This window comes from Bombus impatiens, unplaced genomic scaffold (genome assembly GCF_000188095.3).
Source record: "Bombus impatiens unplaced genomic scaffold, BIMP_2.2 scf_0317, whole genome shotgun sequence".
NCBI lineage: Eukaryota > Metazoa > Arthropoda > Insecta > Hymenoptera > Apidae > Bombus > Bombus impatiens.
Window position 1 is genome coordinate 1053619 of NT_176736.1, and position 27796 is coordinate 1081414.

General features: G+C 40.8%; 1 protein-coding gene across 2 annotated transcripts in view; it reads right to left on the reverse strand.

Annotated features, from left to right (window-relative positions):
- LOC100746694 (beta-1-syntrophin) overlaps positions 1 to 27796 on the reverse strand; it is a 360690-nt gene that overhangs the window by 4075 nt on the left and 328819 nt on the right. For both annotated transcript variants that reach the window (XM_012385063.3, XM_024367201.2), the window contains exons 5-8: positions 25644 to 25867; positions 2611 to 2825; positions 1637 to 1854; positions 11 to 112 (exon numbers count right to left, since the gene is read on the reverse strand). In XM_012385063.3, coding sequence (XP_012240486.1) covers positions 20 to 112; positions 1637 to 1854; positions 2611 to 2825; positions 25644 to 25867 — 750 coding nt within the window. In that variant the 3' untranslated portion in view covers positions 11 to 19. The remainder of the gene's footprint in view (positions 1 to 10; positions 113 to 1636; positions 1855 to 2610; positions 2826 to 25643; positions 25868 to 27796) is intronic.

Here is a 27796-nt window from a genome sequence, read left to right on the forward strand (position 1 = left end):
TGGGGGCCCCCTCGTACCCCTATGCGCTCAGGCCAAGCCGGTGAATCTTCGCCGAGAGAAAGTTGTGGAGGACGAACACGATCGGCTTGGGACAGCTCTCGAGGTCCAGCTCCTGGAATTTTGGGAATCGATCATCCTTAAATAAATTGCGATAACTGTACGTTCAAGTATAGCATCAATTAACAAAACAAATGAAAAGGAAGAGCAGTCCTAAATTGTCTCTCCTAGATGAGCATCTAGTTCAACTAAACCAATAATTCACCGTTTTCTTTTTATTTTACAAATTGATATCTCAGTCAAAGCCTGATTCTAGGGATTTGTAATAGGATCTTTTTCACGACAATATCGACGTTCTTTTCGTTTCTTTCGGTCCATTCGACAAAAATTACATCATCTACTTTATCACGATCGATATAGACAATGAAAGGTTTATTTAGTCTCGCGACCTTCCACGTCAAATTGAAAATAGAACCAATCGACGGGTTATTGTTTCTTCCGGGCGCGGGAGGAGATGGCGGCCGATCGGTCGCTTAATAAAAAATTCCAAGGAGAAACGATCCGGAGGATTCTCCATTTGCGGTTTCGCTTCAGAGGCAGCTCGAGAGCGGAATAATTTTTCCATCGTGACGTCTGTCGCGGGAAATTCTACCTCGATGCTTTTTCTCACCCTCCGCCCCCCCCTGGCCCACGCCCAACCCCCGTGACACCCATCCTCCTGGCTTCCAGAGAGCCGGAGCGTTATGAATGGCCATTGAACAGCGGGAGAGAACCGGACGACGGTGTTTGGGAAAGATGTAAAATACGTATTCTACGGTATCGTGCTCCGGCATCAAGGGCTCTTTCAAAGTGACGAGCACAATGGGATTACTCGGTGCACAGTCCTCTTTTTCACGATATCTCCGCCTCTCGTCCAAGATAATAATCTCGATAGTCTAGGTGGAGTCAATTAAAATTCTCAATACCATGGCCGACGGCAGAAAGGAAGCCTTCTTTTTCTCGTTGCACAATGAAATTCTTCCTCCCGATCGCGAGACGAAACGCGTCGCGTTATTATCGAACACGTCAGCTCCAGCTAGATATATTCCCCGTTAATTCTCTTTCGTTCGTGGAAGCTCGTAAGAAAATCGTGGTAACATTAAAACACGAATAATCGTCCTTTAGGATGAGATTGCAGGAAGAGTGCAAGGGAGAAATATGATAAGTTACGTTTCTTAGCTTTTTAGATGGGGACGATTCGAAAATTCAATACTTCGTCATCTTGTAACGTCGTGTGCTGCGCTGTTGCTCAAGTTCATTCGAAGCGGCGCTAGGTGGAAAAACGGAAGAAGTGGAAAATTACCAGAAGATCGTCTATGCTAGATTATTTCTACAGACTTTCAAAGATTTATCGACTATTTTTTAATCTCACGGATTCTTCCCCTTTCCGATAAGATTCTATTAAAATGGTTTTTTTATTCCTCGAGTAACTTCGACACGATAAAGTCTCCAGAAATGGACTTCGCTCTACGATTTTTACGTGGAATGTCATTCTTAAGCGAATGTCAGAGTGATATCGGATTTTTAAGGAACTTGATAGAGCAGAAATTTTAGAGAACTTAATAATAAGCAAATTTTCTGTCTCTCAATTTTCACTCACAATCTCGCCATCCTCGCCGCCAAAGTCGAGCCACAGTAGACGCGCCCCGTCGTCCGCTGACATCTTCAGTTTATCAAAGGACCTTCTCCAGAGAGGAGTCGGAGACGAGCTTGGACTCACTCCGTTACCTCCTACGCCTCTGGTTCCAGCTGCGTACAACGCGAAACCGTCTTCGTGGTTCACGACCAGCTGACAGGCCTTTCCTTGCCACGTGCATCCTTTGGACAAACAAAAGGCGAGATTGATAATTAGAATTTTATCTAGCGCCAGTGCACGTTAGAGACGAAAAATTTAGAATCGCAAGGCGTTTCCCGGAATGCAAGAATTTGACAGGAAGAAATATTAGCGTAATTAATTTTTCCAATTAAAAACGAGATTAGTAGTGCACCTCGGCACCAAAATTTCAAAATTTTTTCTGGATAGTGGATATACGAAACGAGAATACAAAAGTAGTCGGGCGGATTGCGAGCGAAATAAGAATTCTTTGACACAGCCAAGCTAAATTACATAGCACCAGTCGCAATTGAGAGAGAACAATCCTGCAATAAAACCATGTCACCGTCTATAGTGAAAGTCATCTGAATCGCGTCGATGCCAAACAATGAAGTGCTTTAATAAAACCGAGCTAAATTAAACAACAGCGAATCGATCGCAAAATAAAAAATAATCCGATGAAATCGAGCTAGACCAAACAACATCAGCCAGTCGTAAACCGTAAAGAAAGAAAAAGAGGAAATTGCCCGATGAAAACGATGAAACGAAAGGATGAAAACGCGATTTCTAATAATTTCAATTCGTTGTTTTAAAAATTACATTATATACATTATTTTCTTATTCCTATTTACAAGATAAACAATAAATATTTTTAACGCTTCTCTAGTCTGCAAATTTCGTCAGTAAATCACGACGTATGCAAGAGACGTATCCGACCGTGACTTTTATTTCGCTTGAGTTACGAACAAAAGATTACTCACGAACAGTATATTCACGTAACGAGTGAGCGGCCGCGTGGCAACCCTGAACGATCGCCCTGGCCCAGGCAGCTAAATCCCTTCGCGTCTCGGCTCGAAGATGATGCGTCACGACGCCGTCGATCGTGCCCACTCGCACCGCGAACGTGGCCGCGTGCTGCGTCGCACCGCTACTGCTACTTCCTGCCTCGTTCTGTCTCGCTGGTGACGACACCAATCTGCAAGCATAAAATTCGAAATTCGAAAATGAAATCTCAAATTTCTTCTTCTCGCTTCTTCTCTCTGCAGAATAAGATACGCCCTTTCTTACGTTCGGTGACTCTTTACGCTCGAGGCGGCTATCAGCTGTGCACATAGAATTAAGCGGACCGCAATAATCCTAAGAAACTGTCATAAATCGAAGCTTTTTGGTTTACCGTTAAGTCCGTCAATTAGCATAAAACATCTTCGAGTCAACAGGTTCCTTATGGTTATTGCTCCATCAGGTAAAAATTGAGTTTTTCCATGTTTCCCAGGATTCCACTCGCAAGCGACCAGTGGTGGGGCGATCACCACCGAACAAGAGTTTTCCTTTGTAACAGCATCGTCACCGGACTTCACCAGATCTACGACTACAGATCGGTCAACATATCTGCACTGGTTCATCGACTTTACAACAGTCAACATCTCTTTACCGGGTTTCACCTCTCAATCAGTCACCTACTTAACTTATACCTTACGCACCAGCGTAACTATCTTTTCTACAAAGTTGTTGGAAATATATATGTAGTATCGTAAATATAATTATGATTTAATTACAATGAATGGATTGTACAGATATTGATTAAACAGAAAACGATGGTTGTCTAACATGAACTAATCACAATAACGTACTATAATTTAGACAACTCGATAGTTAATTTGCAACTCTCGTCACCAGGGATCCAACGCTCTCTCTCTCTCACGCGGACCACACTCTCTCGACAACCCAACTCGCACTCTCTGATTTCTCGATTCATACCCTCTGGCTTCTCCACCGACACTGACTGTTCCAGCATCCCTTTGTCTTTTCTTAGGCCCACCACGCACGTGTTCTGCAACCGCTCGTGGCCAGAGTCACGTAGGCTTTTTCTACGAAACTATTCAATTGAAGGACCGACGAAACTATTCAATTGAAGGCTCTCGCGACATTGTTTATGGTTTACCCGATATCTCTTAGGCCTTTTGTCCATGATACTACATATACTATCTTTGAACTGTTAATTAAGTGTTATACTAATTAAACCACCTCTATTATCCTAATTGAAATAGGGGGTCGATCGTTCGTGGCGTTGATTGTCTAATGGTAAGGGGAATTTACGACTCCCGTTGACGCGCTTCCTCGCGATCGCGTCTTTCCACGACTGGTCGAAAAAACATCCTTCTTCTTTTCATTTCGCTCGTTCCCTTTCGTTTATTACTGTATCATTAAGTTCTTTATTTAGGGAAACAGATGGTAATCGAAAGAACCGGTAAGGGATAAAGAGGAAATTTCATCGGTATCGTTGCAAATTTAGAAGCACCCCCGGTTCGAGATCGAACAGCACAGGGTTGAATTCAACGTAAGCGAAATTTTTTTATGAACACGCGAATTCAGTGCGGCGTGAACTACCTTGCAGGGTAAATTACCTCGTGCGATCCACCCTACGTCGTAAAAATCGCTCGCGGCTTTATTGCGCGTGGCACGGAGCCGACTGACACCGGAGAGGCTCTCTTCAAACCCCCCGTGCTCTGCAATCTGTCCGCTGACGAATGGTTCTGACGTATGCGGAGCTCGCGTTCGTTAGATTTATAGATTTTTCGGGAGGACGTTGGTAAAAAATATGCCGGTCAAAATGGGTATGCGGCGAGAAGAGGTGGAAAAAAGGCGATTCGCATAATGCTTTGCTTTGAAGAAATGGACACCACGGAGAGAATTGCGTGTCATCGATGTCGTCGAGTTGCAGAAAATTTCAAACCGCAAGGGACGATCGTTTTATTGTAAAATTTGAATGCCACTTTAAATGCGAATTTTGGTATATCTTATCTGGTATTCTACATTTCATCGGATAATGTCAATCATGTTCATAAAATAGAGAAATTATTCCGTAAAATCAAGGAATTTTCAAGTATTATAGTCAACTATATTACAGTCGTAATTTAAACAACGCCACTCTATATTTAAAAATTTCTAATTTTCCGGAAACTACATCTTTCGGTAATTCGAGTTTCGTTTTAATCTCACCAACACCATATACAGTATGTATACAGAAATCGATCCTCAAAACTGTGTTTACTTACGACTCGACGAAAATACAATCGGCGATTCGATAATAAGAATAATAATAAATTAATTATTCGTTAACGGATGGACACCATTTTTACAATAACATGATAAAATACTATGTAAATTTTCGCAAAATTTTACTTGAACGACAGTACAATATGACAATCAATGTACGACATGTGATATCAGTGTCGCACAAAGACAGAAAAATTTTGTATCAGTTCACCAATATAATTTTCTTATACTTTGACTTCTACTTCGTGAAAGAAGGCAAATTAGCCGGTGTATTTGTTAGCAGTGTTACAGATTCTACCGATGACGTTACTATTATCGAGTTTTGACTTGAGAAGGAATATTAACCCTTTGCACTTTGAATTTTATTTCAATTTCGTTACCAGCAGCTCTCAACGCTTTTAAGCGTTTTATTTGAAATTTACTTTAACCAAAAAATAAGACAATTTAAATAAATGAAGGAAGAAAGAAATTCACTTAAATACCAGTTTTATTCACACTATTGTTGTATTTTGTAATTTTTAAGTGTATGATGTATCTTGAAACAATGTCCAGGATGCAACCCTGGTTTTCTTTCGCACGTTTTACAAAAAAAAAATAGGACTGAAAGAACGTCGAGTGGAACTCGACAAAGAAACTCCTGAGATAAAAACTGACGTCGAGTCACACTCGACATAGAAGCGCAAAGAGTTAAAGTTAATTTGCCTATCGCTAGACCAGAACAGTTAATTCTGTCGTTTAAAATATCATGTAACAATTACGCTTTACCTTCGAACATCTGTAATTCCCCCAAAAACCAGTATTATAACTTTCCTAAATACTTTCCAATAGTCTTTTTCAACGAACATCCAACTTCTCTCCAATTCTTTTATCCACAGAAATAAAACTGGATCTCGAAACCTTCACGATCCACTCGTTACGTCACGCTATCGGATTCACCAGTGCGGAAAGGATGGGTTATTCGCGTTCACCCGTTATACAGAGTAGCGGTGCGCACGTCGAATAACGTATGAGTTCCTCCGGGTGTAATCCCGGGTCGGGCGTTCCTCCCGGATCGCGTTCGACGGGGTTTCCCTGGCCCCGGAAACGTTCCCCACTTCTGATAGTCAATGCCTCTGAAAGGGAAAAGTTTCCGCGAGATTCGGAATCACGCGAGACGCGGCAGAACGCATTACGCTGCGTCGCGTGCATCGCGGATGGCTGCGACGAATCGTGAATAACAAACGACGGTTCGGCTCGTGATCTCGCGTTTCAATCGACATCGATCGTCCCCGGCTCCGGTAACTACGATCAGCGCGATAATGGAGGGTAGGGGGTGGTTTTTGGCTGGATGGAAACTGTGATTTCAGTTGTCGGTTCGCTTGATTTTTCCGGAATGCATAATAACTGGTATTAATTACAATAAATGAATAATTCTTCCTGTGACAGTGAACATCGCGAGATCCATATGCGGCTTGCTATCACGCGCATTTATAATTGGGTTCTTTGTGCGATAAGCGGAAATACGTTTGGCATTAACATTAGAACTACCACACCAGTCAAATTGACTGGTTTTACAATAATTTTATTCTAAAATTCCTACTTCATGTTATATTTTTTTCCACGCTGACGTAATGACGATAATTAAAAGAATGATATAATGAATTTTATTTTGTTTTCTATGTATTCAAACTTAAAATAATTTTGTATCAAGGCTACTTATACCAACGTCAGTCAAAATGACTGGTACTTGTCAAAGTGTAAAAGAATCCTGCAATCTGTTTATCGAATTAACCAGTTTCCTCGCTTTGTACAACTACCCACATGTTTCTCAAATTTTTTACTGCGTATCATTCGATATGATGATATCGGATATCAGGAAAATTCCGGATCGATCGCTAGATCGCTAGATGCTAACACTAGAAATACCACAGCAGTCAAAATGACTGGTTCTACAATTTTATAAATTTGTCAAGTCACGTTTAGGGATCATGGTCCCAGATGGGTTAATAATACCAAAAATGTAACATGGAATTCCTTCTATAAGAAAGTAATAAATTAATAAATATAAAAATATTCTATTATTAGGTATTTTTTAAAGACCAGTCATTTTGACTGGTTTTGGCAGAAATAACTTCGTGTTAACTATCGCTAGTTTTGGTGTTAATCGATCGGCTCGATAATCAAAGCGAAGTTGATGTGGGAAGAAAGCAGTACCGCGTAAATATTGCTGTTAAATCGCGTCAAAGACTGTAAAGTATCCTTTGCACTTCATTCTGCCAGAGATCACCAATCTCCAAATATAAATATCATACAATTTTTGTTTTCAACGGAGGCAAAAGAACGTATTAAAAGATATCAAAGAATCCATGAATAAATGAATTATCACGTCGAGGAGATGGGAGAAGTGAATTAATTCTGGCTGGTCGACGACTTAACTTATGAAACAACAACCTTCGCAGTCCCGTTCGTCGACGATTATTACAGCTAAAAATCGACTGAATGCCGCCGGAGCGCACTCCAGTAGAGAGCTTCGAGGGAGTCATTGAAATAATTAAGCAGTCAGTCGAACAAACAGCGAAACGAAGGCGAACTAGAATAAAAAGAAGACGAGGGGAAAGCGCGAAGAAGAAGAACCAAGCGATTGCTCTTCAGCTACGATAATCGAGTGTCAACGAAGAAACAGAAGCAGCAGAAATAGGACAGAGGGAAAACGAACAACCGGGCGTAACGCAAAGCTAAGAAGTCCAAGGAGAAATATAGAACGGGTACCGGCGCGGGTGGGTAGAAAAGAAAAGAAGAAAATAGGGTGGCGAGGGGTGACGGGGATAAACGGAAAAGCAACGGATGGTAAATAAAGGCGTTAAACGAGAATGGATGTTCGTCCGAGGCCTGTAATCCCGGCCAAAAGGGACGAAGCAGAAGCCGTTTGCAACTTGGAAGGGGTAAACTTTCTTCTCTACCCTTGTGAAGACGAGGAGGAAGAAGTGTTTCGGTCGTAGCCGAATCACTTCCGGTTTGTCTCGCAGTAAAACTTCCTTAAGTCGGTCATTTCGTACCTCCGTGGGCCCGATACGGACTTCCTCGACCGGAAATAGCTTTTCGGTGCTCCATTTTCCACCCCCGACCAACCCCTTTTCTTTCACCTCTTTCTCAGCCAACCCTCTCTTCTCTCTTTCTCCTACCGCTTCCGCCGGTTTTCTTCGTTTTTTGGCCAAAGACGGTTGAAAGTGGACACGAGACAGCATCGACCGCCGCTCAACGTCCGGGAAACTTTCGGAAAAGTCGGGTCTCGCCTTCTCCGCGGTGAAATAAACGGATCGATGATCGGGTTACCGAGATTAGGTCCGCCCGGGGACAATACCACGTTGAGTTTCACGGTTTTTAAAGTTGAAGAACACGATGAAGCTTATTGTGTCATCAGAAACGAGTCTGTTGAGATCATAGAAAGGTAACCATTTTGTAATTGTCTAAGAAAAATGGAACGCATGCATGGGACATTCGTGTTCAAGTTATCTTTGTCAAACGAAATACTATATTTTCCTGTTCGAACCGTATTGGCGTCTCTTAAAACAAATTTAATGCTATGATCACGTATATAGTACAGTTTTGAACAAATGAAGATTTTCAAAAGTCGGCGAAGTCTTTCGTACACCGAGCAATGTTCATTCGTGACACAGATATACGAGTATGTGCCGGTATCTTTTGACATCTTGAAGGATATACTTTATACGTACATGCTTTACAATGGAAGATACAAGCGTGAAATTCGACAAGAGACAAGTGATACGGTGTGATTCGAATGAAAGAAGGATACGAATTTTTGAAAATCATATTGCAGCGAAAATTCGAACAAACCGAAAGCAGGATCAGCTATCGTTGGGATTCTCCGATTGGTTGATTCGTTTAAGCCGAATTAAAATTTGATGCAGCAATGGGCTCAGCCAAGCAGATCTTGATTAAAAATGAAAAAACGCTGCATTTTTGATAAGGGACAGACTAGCGTTCCCCGATGGTCGATGGGCAGATCGTGAAAAATTTACGGACCAGACCGCACTTCATCGGTTTTTGCTTCCAGCGCTTCTTTCGCTGATCATCTGCCTGTTTTACCGTCTCGTTTATTTGGTTGTATGTTAAAACGTAGAAGAATGTCGCAAGATGGCCCGAGACTCCTGATGGACAAAATCCTGTTCTTTTTCACGAGATTTGTTTTTCCAAAAAATGTACAGAGCAAAGATGAAATAGAATTTCGTATCAATAATACTCTTTTATATTTCATTATCATTATCATGATGATTATCGTTCTAATGCTGACAAGGAGAGATGATAAGTCTCTCTTTGTATCTTGCTTTTGTAAATTCTTCGAATATTTTGTACTTTTCCGATATTAATTTTTCTCAATTTATTTCGATTTATTTGATTATTCTTTTATTTTATTTATTGCCATTTTATTTATTATAACGTTTCCATATATTTTTACAATTTTGCGTATGACATTTGAGACGTAAGGAAATTCTGCACCAAGAACGTAATTTCGCGAAAACAAAGAGCCATACACCCAGACCCTTTTGGGTCTGTTTTCCTACCAAACTAAAGCATCGAATGCGCATACACTCAAACTCATACGAAATCTACAATTCTTGATATCTCCTTTTGAATTGTAATGAACTTATTAAAATTCTAGTTTTATAATATGTATTAACGTTTGAGTTGACAATTATAATAGCTGCTAAAGGACTTTGTTCTTTTTATATTTAGAAACTAATAAATAGAAAATACTCTGGACATTTATATGTTTGCCATAAATCTACAGACCTTCGATTAATCTTCGTGTTCATTTCTTCGTTTTCCTAATTTTCTTCTACGTGCACACTGAGAAATTTACTGAATCGTGTATCGGTAGAGAAAGATCATCATCGATAACGAAGCATTGTTTTCTATCAATCGTTTCAGTGCGTTATGAAAGCATTAGAAAAAATGTATTTCTATCATTAATAATTGATAAAAAAAAGTAGCCCTTCCACAGACGAAAATCTTCGTTTTGGAAGCATTAAAAATATCTCATATTCATACCTTTGATTTATTATCGAGCTGACGTTGCACTGTAAATTTTATCGTAGAAAAATATAGTAAACTAGAACGAGTGTAAAAGGAAGATAAGAAAATATGAAGTACAACGACAGGAAGCTTTGTAATGCAGAGAGTATCACGGTTGCTTTTCCATCTAGGTGATCACGGTTCGAACCCTAGCAGGTTTTTCCATCGATTTTAAAAGGTTGCCCGAACAATTTGGTTAATTACTCGCAGATAAGAGCGAAACGAGCGTTTTAAAAATTTCCCTCGGTTGAAAAAAAGTTTGGGAAAAAGAGAAAGAATACTTTGAAACGAGTTTCGTGGGATAACGAGAGAGAATTTTTCTTAGAAATGAAAGCTCGGTTAAAGGGTGTGTAATTAAGCAGAAAAGGATTCTGCGAGAAAACATTCTGAAGAAAAATTTCCTGCTAGTTTATCCGACGATAAACACGTGAAATGTGTTGAATTTCATTGGAGAACAACGATCAAAGAACAGACGTGTATCTCTAAAAACGCATGATATATAAAACGAGAAACTGTAAAATGAAAGACAGGAAGGAGAACAAAATAATGAAAAGCACGAAAACTGCATGAAAGGAGAAAGGTAAGGTAAAAACGCAGTTTCCAACAAACGTAAATGTTTGTACGTTAAATCTAATCTCTGGTCTTGGTCGAAAGATAAGAAAAGATCGACTTAGACTTGCAAAAACGATATGAACACAGTCATTTGCACAAACAAAGAGTGGCGTCGCGAAAACAACGTAGTGTTTTCAACGAAGAAAATATTTTCGCAAGGAACAATACCAAGGAACAGGATACGAACGAGCGCAGTTTTTTCAAAGGATTTAGTGCCATACAACGCTTGATCTGTTCCCCTCTGTGGAGAATTTTAGCGTTAAAAATGGAGCTTGGTAAATTCGGTTACACACTACGTGTGTAACATCGTTAACGTGGTAATTTGTGTTGGGGTCGTGCATCGTTGGACATCACGTGTAACAAGTTGCTCAACGGGTGATAAGCGAGAAATAAAGTTTTTCACGCGTGATATAAAACGCGTAACTGCCCTTCGAAATGAACAGAGAACGAAGGGATTGTAGCCGGGGAGCGATTCGGAACATTCTACACGATGATGAACGTGTTCATAATTCCGTTGCAGCCGTGTTGTGCTACCGTATGCGCCCTCGAGTTAATCAGGCTACGTTATTAGCGATAAAATCCCTCGGTAAATCACATCCGACAACGCCTTTCCTCGCTGTATTACACGCAATAAGCGTTATTAATATTTTTAGGTGAGTCGACTACGCTTTTTACACGAATTTCTCCGAATTTCCGCCCCGTTATAGTCCATGGTATAATTTAGTTGTCGCTGTAATTCCCTTGTTTAGTTTTATCACGTGGAAATAAAAGCGTGTCCGTTGGCCGAAGCTTAAAATTCACAAGCTAATAACAACTCTGTTATCGACGCTGTTTGTCCACGGTAAAAGTGCCTTCTTTTTAATTACGTTCACGGCTTGATGAAATTGCCGGTAACAACGGGATAACGAAGCGCAGAGATAAGGTTCGAGCTTGAGTAATTTCACGATGATTAATCTAATACACATTTTCACTTTCTCGCTACGATTTATTCGAATTCGTCGTGACGGAATAAAATCATTTTCGCGAAATCGCGTTTCCTCATTCGCGAGATATAACAAAGACGAGGAGCTGAAACGTTAAGAACGATGCAAATGCTAATAAAATAATAATCACGATTGTTTTCAGTAAGAAATGTAAATGTAAATGAGTAAATCTCATCGCAGGGTAGATAAAAGTACGAAAGTAGAAACGAAAATAAATTTTTAAATAATTAACAACACGCATCCCTTGTCGTTTATTGTCTTTCTGAACCCGTAAAAGTGTCGAATGCTGATACTTCACACAAAAGTTTCAGAAACAACTTTCTACTGGATACCTTCTCTTCGCATTCTGACATTTATATACAACGTTCACCGTTTCAACTCCACAAATCGATCAAAAGGATCTCGTACGAGGAGGATAAAAAGATGAAAAAAAAATGGAATATCGCGAGAATAGACGGAGAAAATGGAAGTTAGGCAATGGAAGAAACGAAAATCCTGAAACTCGAATATTGCGCTCACGGATTGCACGTGCGATAGGAAACTGTCGACGACATCTTCGATAATTAATGCCCACCCTAGGGGGTTTAATTGATCCGGTTCACTGTTCGATTATCGAAACCCCATCTTTCACACCGGCGCGGTACGGTGCGGCGTGCACGGTTCTCGCGTCTGACCTGTAACTCTCTGCCGATCCGTATTCCCTTCGCTCTATCCTGTCCCTTCTTTTTTCCATTTTCAATCCGTCCCTTTCGATTCCCGGTCCTCATTGTTCTCTTATTTACCGACCCCTTTCCTCTCCCGTTTTTCATCCACCTTTTTATCCGGTTCTTTTCATCCGGAAAGTCAATCAGCCGCGACGAGGCAAATGTTTCTCTTGCAGTTTCCTTTTCCGAACGAGTCGAAATCAAATTTTTCTGCGAATCTAATTCTGCAATAGGTAGTTTGCGTCACTTTTAAAGAAATCGTCGTTTGATGTGAGCGGTAGTTATTTATCAAATTTGGTCAATGCATTTTCCGTGCTTTTGCTGCCTTAACTTTTTCGCTTAGGCAGTCCAGTCCGCCGAAGTACTGTCACTGAACGAAAACGCGTGTGTGGTTGCTGTATATGTACGTTTTCCTAAGTCTTAAATAACAATAATTCTTGTAAGAACCGTATATGAAATATCGTTTCACTTTCAATGGATTTAATAGATTTTTTAACATGAAACAATATACGATCGTTTGGATGTTTAAATATATTGCGAGGGACGTTTTGATGTTGTTTCAACAATGAGCAAATCTAAGAAGTGATTAATCCAATATGTCAATAAAATCAACAGAAGATGATCTGCTGATAACGAAAAAATATATTATTCACTACAGATAGCACTTGTATATGCATCATTTGGATGCCGGATATACGGGGTGTCGAACCCAGGAGACGTCGCATGGTCGTGCGGCGCTTGTACCCGCAGGTTATCTCGTGGATGCCGCCTATAAGCGGCGCTCGAAGCGAAAGGGTTAATAGAAAGAAAGAGAAAAAAATACTGTGCCATAAAAAATCAAATCCAAGAGCCATAGAACGGTGAGTCGCTTAACGATTTTTTCGGACCTCGTAGAATAGCTTTTCGTAATTTTCTCAAGCAGATGGCCACCGGTGATGAAAATTCCATTTTTAAAATGAAAAGGTTGCCTATGTCGAAGCTCGTTCGTTACAGTCAATCAGTAGAACGAGTCAATCTTTCTACCGTTGCATTGCCTTGAACCAAAATAACCAAATTGAAAACGGAATGGCAAATTAGTATCTACATTGAATTAATATCGGCAAGTATCCTTTTTTATTATTTAATCTGTATTTTACAATTTATCCGGCTGGATATTTGGTAAATTTTTCTAACTTAATTGTTAAATAACATGTAGATGGCTACCCCCAGCGGGATACCATCTTCGACTATTTGACTATTTCATTTCTTTAGTGTGGTGAGTGAGGTGTTTTCTTTTTAATCTTCTCTCTATGAGAGTTTTGCTCGCTTCAGCAGCCAGCTGGTTTGGATGTCTTGCCGTTCTTTCCTTACATTTTTCTGCGCACCTATCGATTTCTTCTTTGATTGTTGGTATTTTTAAGTCTTTGCGTATATCCTCGGGCAAGCATCTGTGTACCGTATTAACGCTATTGAGATATGTATAATTTTATGTGCTAGACTAGGTTAGATGCGTAGTAGTGATACTTGTATGTGAATATCAGTGTGTGGAAGTATGTGTGTGCGCCTCGAAAATGAATGTAAACTGTTCAGTCGGTTAACAGTCGGGTATGGAAGAAAGTGCTGAGACGCGTGCAAGTGTGTATCGATGAATATCTTTGAAATCGTTTATCAAATAAATATATAATTATTCTAATATAAATTCTAAGTGTAAATTTAGTGTTCCTATACCATTATTTCGGCTATTAAGATCCGAAATTCTCAACAAACGCTATTAACGAAAGCACGCACGATCGATGGCGAATAATATACCACGAGATATTATAGCAACGTCTTACGTTCGAGCGAAGATTAACAAGCCAGAAGCGACAAGTGTTTCACTTCCTCTTGCCTCGCGATATTTCAGATTACCACCCCCTTCACCTCGTTTTCATAATGTCGTTTCCGTAGCAGAGTGGAGACAAAGAAACGAGCGAATTAACTGGAGTCCCTCTGTTTGCAATGAAAATCCAATTTCGTTTGAACGCGGCTCTTCGAACGCGGCCAAGTTTCCGAGTAAAACTGATCCGGCGTTTATGCCACGGGTAACCTGCCGCGATAAATAAACGGGCTGCCCTCTGCCTACAAGAGATGGTAAATGTAGAAGAAGGTGGAGAATGGAAAAGTGGCTGAATTAAACGAGCGACGTTAACTCGCTCGTCTCGAAGCCCTTTGTCGTTTCGTTCTACTTTATGAAATCTTCGCGTTGACACGCTTACAATACTTAGAAACTTTAATCCGCCCGTTTGTCACGTCCCAGTTTTGCTTTTGTTTGCAGTTAAGATAAATCGGGGACACCATCGCGTAGGGAAAGTATGTTTAAACCATATCGCGTTTGGAATTCACAAATTCCATCAGCAAATGCGTCGAGGATTCAAGTTACAGATCTGACGAGATTCAGTTGTATCTGAGATGGTTTTTTTCGAATCTAAAGTTCATTGTCTCGCACGTATTACGTATTTTTACGGTGTATCCAATTGTTCATAATTATTCTGTTAATTTATGTCCTTGACACGTTGACTGTGTTTTCACACGTGTTTTCACTGAAATCTCTGTCAGGTCACACGTTAATAATGCGAGTAAATAATCTTTTTAATAAATCATTTTCGTATTATTTTATAACAATTTAATAGTTTTATTATTTCCTCTAGAATATCTTTTCAAATGCCTACGGGTGACGCGGCCCTACCAGAAACTTTGCTGTCACCCGAATATGGGTATCGCGACAGTCAACGTGTTAATCTATTTATCCGCGTTATTCACTTGTTTTACAGTTGAGTTTATTTGTTTGTAGGCTACACCAGAAAGTTTTCTGTGTTTTCTCTTATCGGCAACGATATCACAGCTGATCCTGAGTAATTAATTGATGCGGTTACACGGCTTAGTAGCCAAACAAATTACAAGCCAGCATACTAAGTATCGTTTATTCCATTCATCTTCCTCGAGAAACTTAATGGAAAATTGAAATTTAAACACGGAATTAAAGATCAGAGATATACATATTTTTTTTTTTATTTGGAAGAATTTTACAATCCATTCTCACTGAGAATTATAAGTAAATTATTCTGGCGCGGTACTATAACTTGAATAATAAGTGTGTATTGTATGTTTGATTGTAGTTGAATCTACTGTTTAAATCTAATATATATATGAAACATTCAAAGCGAATTTCCTTTTACTTTGTTAAGGTTTTATCTCATAATAAAGAGAAAGACAGAGGAAATGCGTGGATGAATGTATAATATCAGGTCGTCCGAAAAGTTTCTTTCGTTTTATAAGGAAATAATAGATGCACAATATTTTCCGTTTTATATTATTATATCGAATTATATATGATCCATTTTGTTCTATCAAAATAAAGATCACAACGTTCAGTAGATTATTTTCATGTTTGTATAAAGATGCGTCGTTGTAAAAAACGTGTCTGTAAGAGAAAAACATTTTTCGGACAACCAAATAGAAAAATATATTTAAGCAAGTTTAAGCATAAGCATAATGTGTATGCTACTCCAGACCCGCACGCTGGTAGCGTTACTTTACGAAAGAGCTTCGAAGCCATGGGTCTATGGGTATTTATACAATTACGGTAAACTGGCCAGTCTGTACCCTGTTGCATCATCTGTGCAAGGCATGTTCCTAGAAAACTATGAGGCTAAGAGACCCTTCAAATTGATTTAGTTCTAAACAATACTCAATGACTTCGAGGGCTAAGAAAACTAAACTTCAGAAAAGATGTACAGTTTTCCTTGAAGTGGGATTCACTTCAATATATTTAATACAGTAGACAGGAGGCGAAGCAAGTTTCAATTTAAGTCTCATCATTTCCTTGAGCTTCCCCGTAAAAATGTAAATTTGCATAAACACTCGCAGTCGACATGTTTCATCTATAACAATATAGAGATTATTTAAAAATATATTTCAGATGAAAAGCCTGTTAATTGATAAAGCGCTTTCTCGCAAGTGATTTCTCGCGAGGACATTGAGAAACGCGTGAAGCGAACTCAACTCGCGAACTACGAACAAATACCCCGAGAAAAAGGGCATGTGACTCGGGCGTAAATCTCGACGAGGCTTCGCGAGATCCTACGGAGGATACAATCCGACCGAGTGATTCGTCGCTTCGTGAGAATGAAAGAAGGTTTTCAGAATCGAATGGTAGAAAGAAGGAGCGAGCAAAAAGGTGGTAGAAAACGGTAGGAAGAATTACCAAGGATTCACCGTTCACAATCACGTGAAAGGTTACGTCGAGGCTTCATCCAATTACGTCGACCGGATTTTAAGCTGTTCCACCGGCGTTGGATCTGCCGTTTCAGCAGCGATTCTATAAATTACGAACTCGTGGAAATATTTCACCGCTTGCGGGGCTGAGCGTAGGAAGAGCGAGAGGATAGCTACACGTTTCTTTCTCTTTTCTTTTCGCCCCTTGTGCTGTGGTGGTACGGTCATCCGGCTACTTTTCTTCCGGACACCGTGAAAAAGGTCAGGCCGCAGTTTCCTTCCTGGGCTGGGAGAAGAAGCCGGAAAAAGGGAAAGCCAGGGACACGCGCGCCCCGCAAAAAGGGTGAAAGCATGGTTCAAGGAAGGGTAGAATGTGAAATCCACAAATGGAACGGGCAACCTCCTTCTCGTCTTTCTTTTGGCGCGCTTCGACTGTTACTTTCTTTTATTGAATGGAAAAAGAAAAAAAAAAAAGAAAAAGACGAGGCGAATAAAATGAAAGAGAAAGAGGGATGTGTCGAATGCAATTTCACGGGACGACATGCGGATGTCTGTTGTTTTCCACGTGGTTGTTCTCCTTGTTGCTTCTCTCTCGTAGCAAGCTTTTCCCTGTGTCTGGCAATCGCGTCACGATTTCGTGAGTTTTATTTGTAATTTCGGAAGGCGCTGCCCGGATTTGCTACCGAATATTGGCCGCCGTCGACGAACCGTTTAAACTTTATCCTGTGGCAATTTAGGCGTAATTTCCTGAAATATTCTCTCCTCTCTTCCTTTCTCTGTGACGTTTCGTCAGAAATTCTATCGAGGTGAATCGATCCGTTTGCGAGTTTCACCCGTTCCTTCTTGACATCGAGTTTGCATTGTAAATCGTCAAGTTGTAACGCACGAAATATCTAACCCCATTTCGAGCCTTTTCTTTTTATATATTTAAGATACTAACTTTCTTCATTTCTACGTATACGAACGTACCTTTTATTGAATCCCGTAAATCGTGACTCGTTGGAACTTATCAATTTCACGCGTTACAATGTACTAATACAAATTACAACAGACGCGCTTTTTCCGAATCTTTTATTGTACGCTAACATTGTGGGATCCATCACAAAAAACGCGCGCTTGTTCACAGATTCGGCGATGGTCATCTCGAGGGCAAATTTGCCCGATTTGTCGATTCATAAATCTATATCTGGCCCTGGCAATACCAACGACAACGTGACACCGGCAACAACTGTAACGAGAAAAGTGACAGCGGTTCGAAAACTGCTGTTGAGCCGGCGTTAATCCGAATTGATGACCGTGGTTCGTGTCGGCCGACTGATAATAAATAAACGCGAATGGCGTGAACACAAAAAGCACACACGCGCGGAGTAAAAAACATGAAAGAGAGAGAGAGAGAAAGAGAAAAAGAGAGAGAAAGAGAGAGAAAAATAAAATTTCTCGTGGGAAACCGACGTCGATATTACCAACCTGTGGATACGCGATACTCCGTGCGACAGATCACGCGCGGAAACGAGCGGTGAGCCTCTTAAGAGCGATAGGCCGCTCGAATTTCAAGTGCACTTTACGATAAATTTCTACCAACGCGAAATTGGATTTCCTTCATCTTTTGTTTGCCGCAGCGTGTCGATCATCGACCAACGTGTTTGTTTTTATTTTTACAAAGCTTTTGCGAAGACGAATGCGGCGCAAAGATTGTGCGTTCGAAACGCGAGGGTGGAATTAGGATACGGAAAAGGCTGGAAATTTGGAAATTCTTACAGAGAAATTTCAGGGAATATTTGGCGTTGAAACGTGGCAAGAAATAGGAAACGATGTCTGATTATTATACATTTTCATTTGGGACAAAGCTTTTACATTTTTGCTTGGAACTGATTCTAAACAGTAGCTTGTAAAACCTTCGGTTTTAAAGAAAACCACGGCGAAAAAATATAGTTTCGCTGTGCCTTATATTTTAAGTTCAATATTAATCGTCGACACACAGATTCCCGAAATTTCCACCCCCTTTGTCAACAAATTTTGCTTCATTCCCAATTAGCTTCGTTGCTCAACATCACCAACTCTGCTTGGAAGGTTCCTTGTTTTCCGCAGCATCCGTCTTCCTAAGTCGGACGATAAAGAGTCGTGGATCGTCGTGGAGGAGGTGGACTAAGCCACTCTAGAGGGAAAGAAACTTTATCGTCGCTGTCAGTCTCGTGGTAAACGAATGACGCCTTTAGCGGCCTTATCTATCCGTAATTTTTACCCTCTTCCTTCACGCGGTGTAGCCTGCAACATTTTTTTTCTCTCACCTCCAAACCCGCCCTCTTCAAGGGGTTCGATATCGAGCTTTTGGGCCGCGTGCAGGTCATCCCTGTTCACGGCCGACGCGCATTAATATCGTCGCAGCGTTGGGGATACCGAGAAGCTCGACTCTAATCCGTCAAATCCGAAAAGCCTCGCGAAATAAATGTCTAGCGCGATGATACGGAGAGTGGGAGGGAGCGAGTGACTGCGTTGGTCGATACCGTGCGCCACCCTGGGATCCGATTTTAAATATAGTTCGCATGGAATCGAATCGACCGACTCGTTTAAAAAGCAGCGATATTTTCCTTTCGGGGAGGTAAATTTGTGCAATTGCAGCGACAGGTTGAGATTTTCTGAACGCGCGTGATTTCTATGGGGCGTGGATTAACATTCTATAACGCTAAAATAACGTGGTTCATGGTAGAATATGATTTGAATCGATTAGAGACAGCGACATAGTTTGTAAGTAGAATAAGACGGTGCATGGTCAGGCAGAGGAGAAACGGGATAAAACGCGACTTGTGCGATGTTTTATAGCCAGCCAGGTCTATGAATATCATGTATGAGCGCAGAAATAATCGAAACAGAGACTGTACATTGACGTCAGATGGCGCGTTCTTTCTATCGCGAAAGTTGCTTCCAGTGGGAATAAAGTTTCGAAGAACGAGCTACCAGGAGTGGCGGCAATTGGGTATACGATGGCCGCGTTTAAGTGGCCGTTTTTCACGTCGCCTCGTTGAATATGTATCTCGGTTTTCTTCCATCTCCCAGCTGCCTGTCCTTCTGCGATCAAAAACAAACCGCTAACTCGTTAATCATTTCCAGGTAAAAACATACAAATTGTTGAGACCGAGGAAAAAGCAAAAATGGCAAAAGAACTGGTTTCTAAAGCGAAATGAATTATTGAACGTCCAAGTTTCTACAATCGTACACGCGGACCACTGTTCCCAATCGTATCTGCCGAGACGCAACAATATTTCCACGGCGGGGGTGATTCTTCACCGTGCGACAGATCCGCTCGGAAGCGAGTCGAAAATTGCGCGAGGAGCCGTCAGAAGAAGACGTCACATCCACCAGGCACTCTCTAACGCCACGAAATTCCCATATCTTCGGCTGACATATCGTTGCACGGCCTTTTCCTCGCTTCTTCCGTTTCTTCGCTTCTCCTCTTTTCCTCTCTCTCCTCCAAACCGCATCCGCGAAGGAGTACGACAAGCTTCTTACATAAATCACAAGCGTTTAACCCCATTTCGAAAGAGAACTGTCGCGTGTACGTGGTTGCGTTGAACGGCGGAACAGGCTTAGAGCCTCGAGAAGACGATACGTCGACCGAGCTATACCTTAAACGAGCCGCGTGCTTTATCGGCCGCGTATTTCGCGTGAAAAATCACGCGGCGTCTTCCGTTTTTCGATCGATTAATAAATCGATGGATTAACAAAGGCTCGAAGCAACCTGGTGTCCGATCCTTTAGTTCGATAAGCAATTTTACAAACTGGACTTTCCAACGCCTATGTTTCCTTGCTACCTGCGGAAAAGCTCTTCTCGTAGAAATTCTGACGATTTAATCGAAATTTTTACCTACTTGTTTATATACTCTTACTGAAAGCGCTAGTCTTTGAATACTCGTTAAAGGTTTCCGTATATTTCATTCCATAGGGTAATAGTAATTTAGTATATATTATACTTTCTCACTATATACATATAACGTAATATATAAAGATACAAAAAAGCAGTAACACGACACTTATTCGAAATTTATATTGGCGATCAGTCGAGTCGAGTTCTTCTTTAACAGTTCAAAAGAAATAACCAGCGAGAAGAGATGTGTTAGATCGCGGTGGCAAGAGTATTAAAAAGTTAACGAAAGCATCGTACGTCGAAAGTCGGAAAGAAAAAGTCGCGGATAAGAGAGGTTGTTGATCCATCCGTCGATCTTTCACTTTCTCGCGTTTGCAGATCACGTACGAAGCCGGGGACCTCGTCAGAGGTTTGTTTGACGAGGGTATCCCATTCTCCGGCGATTAATCACTCGCTATTAATTAACCAGGCAATCGTTGGTCCCCGAGTGTAGAGGGTTGGAACGCTTCCAGCGTGAGTTCACCCTTTTCAAGAGAGCCCGTGATCGCTGCTTTGTACCAAGGTCACGGTCTTTAACTTTCATAAGCTCACACCCGATCCGTTAATTATCGTCAACTCCTTGGATTAATCGGTTTAAAAAGTGTTACGCAAACACGATCAGCTTTTTATCGATTTTACGCTACTTATGACTCTATCGTGTTTGAGATATACTCCGTGAAAAATTGGTATAAATGTTTTCTTATGATATCGATTTATGAATATCTATGCATTCATTTATGGAAATTTAATACGGCAAGGATAACACGGAAAGGTGTGTCAAATATTCAAAGTAAAGTATTCGTCACACTGTGAAGCAAATCTCTAGTCAGATTTTATCTCTTTGAATCTTATTCGTAAAAATATGAATTTGCATAAAAATTCACGATCATTGTGTCAGATTTGCAAACAGAAATATTTCTATTAAACTCTGATTCACAATTTCATCTACATCCTTCCTAAATTAAAGGTCTTAACATATTTACTATTTTCTCCCCCTCCAAGTATTATTTCATCAAACTGTTCTTCAAATTTTTACTTCACGAATCTTGACTCGTGATTGCACGAAGCACCACAGAGATTCCTATTCTTAGCTTTGATATGATACAGGCTAATGATGGAAAGACAATGGACCGTGACAGTTGCACGGTAGACGTCGCGGTTGTTTCATCGACTGAGCTATTTGGAACAGACCATTCTGCAGACTCTCCATTCATTTCACCCTTAGCGCAAGACTCCAGACAGCAGTAGAATAATCTCACGCGTGTCATACCTCTCGTAGTTTCCCTACCGTCGCACCAAAGACGGACTATTCGCCTGTGCTGGAGATGACTTTGGACAAATCAGATTCGCACAACTGTTCAAAACTGCTTCAGCTTTAAACCCGAAAGCGCTTCGTCCTGTAGAATAAACTTCTGCGTATCATAGAAACAGATCGCGAGGTGCTTTAATCAAAATTCTTTGGGAATTTATCGTTGGCAATTAGAGATTCGAAAGTTTCGCGAGAGAATTGTTCAATTTTCTCTAAGGCTCCTTACCAAAGGGAATAATATCGGGAAGAATCGAATAATATCGTAGAAGGAAATTGTCTAAGGACGAAAGTCGTTGATAAAGGAAATCGTTATTTAAACGAGCAGGGTACGAGGTTGCCCCCGTAATTAATAACCGAACAAGTTGCCGCTGCATCGAGGGTAATTTCGGTGATTACTTTGGCAACGATTACTGTCGGGGGACTTTGCGCGCGGACGTGATTCTGAAGTTTCCGTGAGCGGCGTGCTAAATCGTTAATTACGATCAGCGCGATTAATCACTCCATTGGCGACGACGGCAATTTAACCAGGCACGCTGGCCAACACACGAGATGTAAACAAGATTTAAAGGCGATCTGCTGTAAAATACAATCGTCTGGTTAACGATCGAACATTTTTCCTACACCACCTCGTGCAACGTTTATTCTCGTTTGCTTGGTTTTTCGAATGAAAAAAGTAAAGACGATAAAGACACAGGGGCTGGTGAAATATACTGGTAAAAAATTTCATGGATACTCGGAATCGAGTTTATTCTTCCATCTGATATATTCAAGTTCTTCTATGCCAGAAAAAGGTCGATTCTCGACTCGATTAATACTTTTTACAAGGTTTTACAAAGTTTTAAAAAATAATAATAAATTTTACAAGGTTTTAAAAAATAATAATAGATACAACTATCGGACGATGGAATCGCGAATGCGGGAACGGGACCGATTGCCAACGAATCGGCTGGCGGTCGTTGATTTCTCATTTTTCCATCGTTCATCTATCCTTCACATTTTCGCTTATTTTGTCTGGCAAACGAATCTAACCGGTCATCGCGGTATTAATCGATCGGTCAATGGGAATCACTCTCTGTTGATCGACCGATGATTTTTGATCGTTCACCATTTTTCGTGTTTTTCATTCGTCGATACACCACTTTGGTGAATGTTTCTGTTTGGAAATTCGATTCTTTTCCCCGCGTTTGTATATCCCGTATCGTCAACTCGATTATTATCGTCGAACGCTGCGCGAAAGCTTTATGGCCGACGATTACTTATCAATTCAGCCTGTATCTCGCCATGATGGTAATTCAACAACGAACAAACCTCCCACCCTGTTTTCTTCTGCGTTCAATAGATACAATAAAATATACATATATATACTAGCTCGCGAAAATATTTTAACACTTACCATAGAAAACTAAACTGTTATCATTATACTATATACGTTATATAAAATATTTTGCAACTTCATTAATACTATAATAACACGACTATCGTCATACGACATAAAAATACGTGTAAAATACGTCTGCGAGTATTCGAATACTTTGATACGACCCGATAGATCAAATACAAAATTCTTGAATCCCATTCAGATCGAACTGATAACCTTCGAGTTTTTGAAATGAAAGGACGACTGTGTTTTCGGTGTCCGTTTAACGTTTAACGTAGACGGGAAGATCGCTTTCTTCGTTTTCTGATGGCCGTTTCCACGACAGCGTAGTATTAGCCACACAGTCTCGACTGGCGGCTCTCTTGGCCCAGGTTGCATTAACTTTCCGGATCGCGAGCACCCTCCAGCGAAATCCAATTCCAGGGAATGCGGTCATTTTCGCGTCTCTTTCCGCCTCTGTTTCTATCTTACGTCGCCGTGGGCAGGACTTCTCCGATTACAGGGCACCGCGACCGAATAAATGGACACGCTGTTTCCTTCGAACAGGAGCATCATGACGGGATTCCTTTTAGTCGAGCATTGCCGGAAATAAAATAGGTTCCGTGAAGCCTTCCTTCAAGTGAAAGTCTTCGATCCTGATCGATAAGTGATTTATGTAACTAAGAAAGTGTCGAGGGATCTTTAATTCCTCGTCCAATTGAAAGCATCTTCGATTTTAAACTGATCTTTGACTTTTTAAAACTGATACTCAAGTTTGAGCAAAGTCAAGCAATACAGAACTTGGATCTTTGTTTAGGAAACACCCTCATCCCCTAATCAAAGGGTCTAACAAATAGAGACGATATTTTTTAAACTGGTCTTCCTTCTTTTACGATTAATATGTTCATCCCAACTTATATATGTTCTCTACTCGATTATATGATTTTATATACTTAACGTTACTACAAAAAACATGTTAGTTTCTTAGATGAGAACAACGGAAGACTAAATTGATACACGAGCGAAGAGCATTAATTCTAATCTTTTAAACGTTTTTTAAAGCCAGATCTTGGATCTACTCACCGCATAATTCACTTTGTATATAATACTAATATTACAATATAAAAATTGAGGGACCTCCCAAATTATGTCTTCCTTCAATGAAACATCCGGAAAGAAAAAGAACATAGAGGTAGAAACAAAAAACGCTAATTCATTGTATCGAATAAATTACTCCAGATTCAGAGACTCGATACCGATGCAAAGGAAACGTCGAGAGGATCTCGCACCTCGGCCGAAACAATCGCATGGACGAGACATGGCCGATCATCGTGGTGATATTCGCTGGACAGACAACCGCGAAGGTGTCACGTCGTCCAACAGATACACATACACACATAAACACATGCATATGGACACATACAGTTGTGCAAGCACGGACACATAGTAGGACAGAATTTGGCTCGATATCGTAGCCACGAGCTGGGGAGCGGGGGCAGTCGATCGTGCCACCGGCAGGCCGGCCAACATAACGCATTCGTGTTCACTGGCACAGCCGGGGGATTACCAATGAGGCACGTCGGATTACCGCAGTTAGCGGTGTTCGTTAGACCACTATTTTAATTAAGACTATTATACGCGCGCTCGGCTATTCGTATCGCGGCGTCGGGACGGCCGTTACGTGCGCGGACCGTTAAAACGCGCAGTCCCCGCGACGTCGACTCGTTTCGCGGCCTATCGATTGCGATTATCGACGCGCCGCCTCCGATTCCGCATGATTGTTTGAGAGCGCAATGTACAAGTATGGTATGCACCGTTATACGTAGATACATCGTTCGGTATGTGAAGTGAAACGAGCAAGTTAGTTAGTCCCTGCTGGAGGAGGTTTACGCGTACTTTGAAAACGATTTTAGGAAGATTAAAAGACAAGGAATATTTAGCGCAGATATAAGTTGGAATTCATGCGATATTAACGTAAAATCAGTGGAAAGTTCGTTTTCAATCTACTGTGGAATCTCGGATCGTGAAAGTTCGCGTATAACGTCGCAGTAGAATAGGAGGACCATAGTCAGACCGCCCCGCGATCTAAGATACTGGAGGTTTACGACGTAAAAATTGAAATAGTTGGATTTCGGGTTACTCTATAACCTCTATACCTTTTATATCCTCTGTTCTTATTACATTATTTTATACTCTCATAATGTGTTAATTTTCACACTCCTTTCGAACGATAAGATAAGTTTCTAAGTTTATGTCTTTAACTATCTCTAAATTTTAAGCGTTAAATGTAATTGAACTGTATGTAATATTTCAAATAGTTCACGTTCTCCACAGTTGAATTTACATATATTTTTCTTTTGTTATTATTCTCGTTACTGTTAAATATTTTTTCATACATATATTGCACCCAACCGACCGCTCGATTGCCAATCTATTCACGTACCAATTTCTTCCCTTTGTTCATCTACGCTTCTCCACTTTCCAATTTTCCACAGCGCTACCTTAAATTCTTGTTCTAAAATATTGATAACGAACATAGAAAATAAGAATACAAATTTTGCTCACCTGGTAGCGATCAATGGACAGGTGATGCTGGGCGAGGCCCAAGCTTCGGGACTCCAAGGAGCGCACTCGTACAGCCTCAATTCCCGACCGGAAACGGCGCCGAAGACGCTGCGCCATCCACCAGTACATCCACCACCGAGTGCGAATCCACTTCCGGCTCCTCGCGAGGTGCTGGCGCTGCTTCCTGCTCCGTCCTCGCTGCTCTCGCTGCTAGCACGTCCGTTCTGTGGACAGATCGCGTAACACGGCTCGTAAATCTTCTCTGTGCGTGAGAGTGGGATACGCGGGGTGTATGCACATAACCAAACAGCCGGCTGATCGCGGCGGAAATCGTGATCCGGCACGATTCACGCCCCGTCGAGAATGCTTCTTTCGGCGACACGCGCGAGTCAAGGCGAAGCGTGAGCTCCAGGCAAATTTGCGAGCCGCAGAAATTATGCGAGACACCTGCTCGGCCACGATAACAACACGCCACTGGAATTTGCGATTTCTCATTCCCTCGAATGCCACCATGTATACTACTATACTATACTTCTGTTGGTATATATACTTCCGTTTATAAGTATCGTATTGTATTGAGACGCCTGCTCATTTCATACAAAATAGATGAGACTGATTCAGATTAATGAGCAGAGAATTGGAATGTCGGAGTTTTGCATTTGTTTAGGATAAGAATTTAAAATGAATAACAATTTGTAGGTACAGTAATACCCGGATGTACAGCTATCGAGCGGGAATTGCTCGTCCATGTAAAATCGAGCGAAAGCCCGTACGTTCGATCCAGGGGTGTAACCAATCGTGTACGCTCTCGTGTTGTACGATTGCGGGAGGATTGTTTGATCGATTGCTTATGAATTTGACTATATTTATACACGAACTAGCGTTTTCAGATCCTGATTCTAACCGATTCTGCTTATTCTGACGTGACTGTGTTCTCGTAGATGTGATTTTGTTAATTCTCGAACTTCCGTGTAATTTTCGCGTGACTCAGTTCTCTGATAGATTCTCAGTAGATTCTGCAGATACTGATCGAAAATTGTCTATTTCCGCATTCTTTATACCTCGTACCTTCCCTTTCATTGCACGTTGTGCAATTGAATGGAAGGAATCGATCCCCCTTAGAAGGTGTTGTGTGAGGGTGTACGTGGAGGTGGTGGAACGCACACCTCTGTAGAATGTTCGAGAGTGTCCGAGTTATGTTGCGGAAACTGTTAGGTCGGTCGTCGCATGACCGATTAGGAACTCTAAGGTTTATGACAGGGTCTCGATTATTGAGCTACGGAAGTTAAAAATACATCCTATGGCAAATCCGTTGAATTACTCCCGTAACATCTGACCGCTGACACGCGGATGGTCGTAGCGCTAAAAATCTATTTCTTGAAAATAGCGGTTGCTTTCGTCTGTGGCGTAAACCTGGCTTAACGGAATTCTTGGTACATCGTGTTATAACATTGAACACACTATGTATGCGGAGTGGCGATTTCTCGACAATTGACCAACATTATCTGACTTCTGCTCAATCTGCTGCGAGTGTATCACGGGCACCAGTGAGAAGTAGACAGTGCGAATAAGACAAGATAGATAGAGTGTAATAAGACGACTGTAGAATCGGGACATTTCTTACTCCTAATGACATATTATATACTTCTTTAGTTTAATTAAAAATTGTTGGACAAATATAGTTATATTTGGTATTATTTTTATCGCACGAATCTCAATAATTTGACTATTTAGTAACGATATAATACAAAATTCTAAAAATTATATTCTTATTATGTTTAAATTATATTAATTTATATTATTATATTTAATTTATATTATATTAAATTATTGGGTTTGGCTCCGGCCTGTCTCGAACCAACAGTTCTAGAAATTGTTACGGATAACTCGTGAACATATTCGTCAACACATTCGCGGAAAAATTCGTCACCATACATTCCGACACTATTCTACTATGTGCAAGAGATAATAATTATTTGTGCTCGCATTTCTGTAGTTTAATTCTAGTGATAACATCCTAGGTAGATGGAAAGTGGTTGGAAAACTGAGTAATTTGTGGGATCATTTACATCATAGAAATGGAAATAAAATTTCCCTTTATTATCTAAGCTCTCAAGTGGCTTTCATTGGGCTTAGTAACAATGAATTTTAAA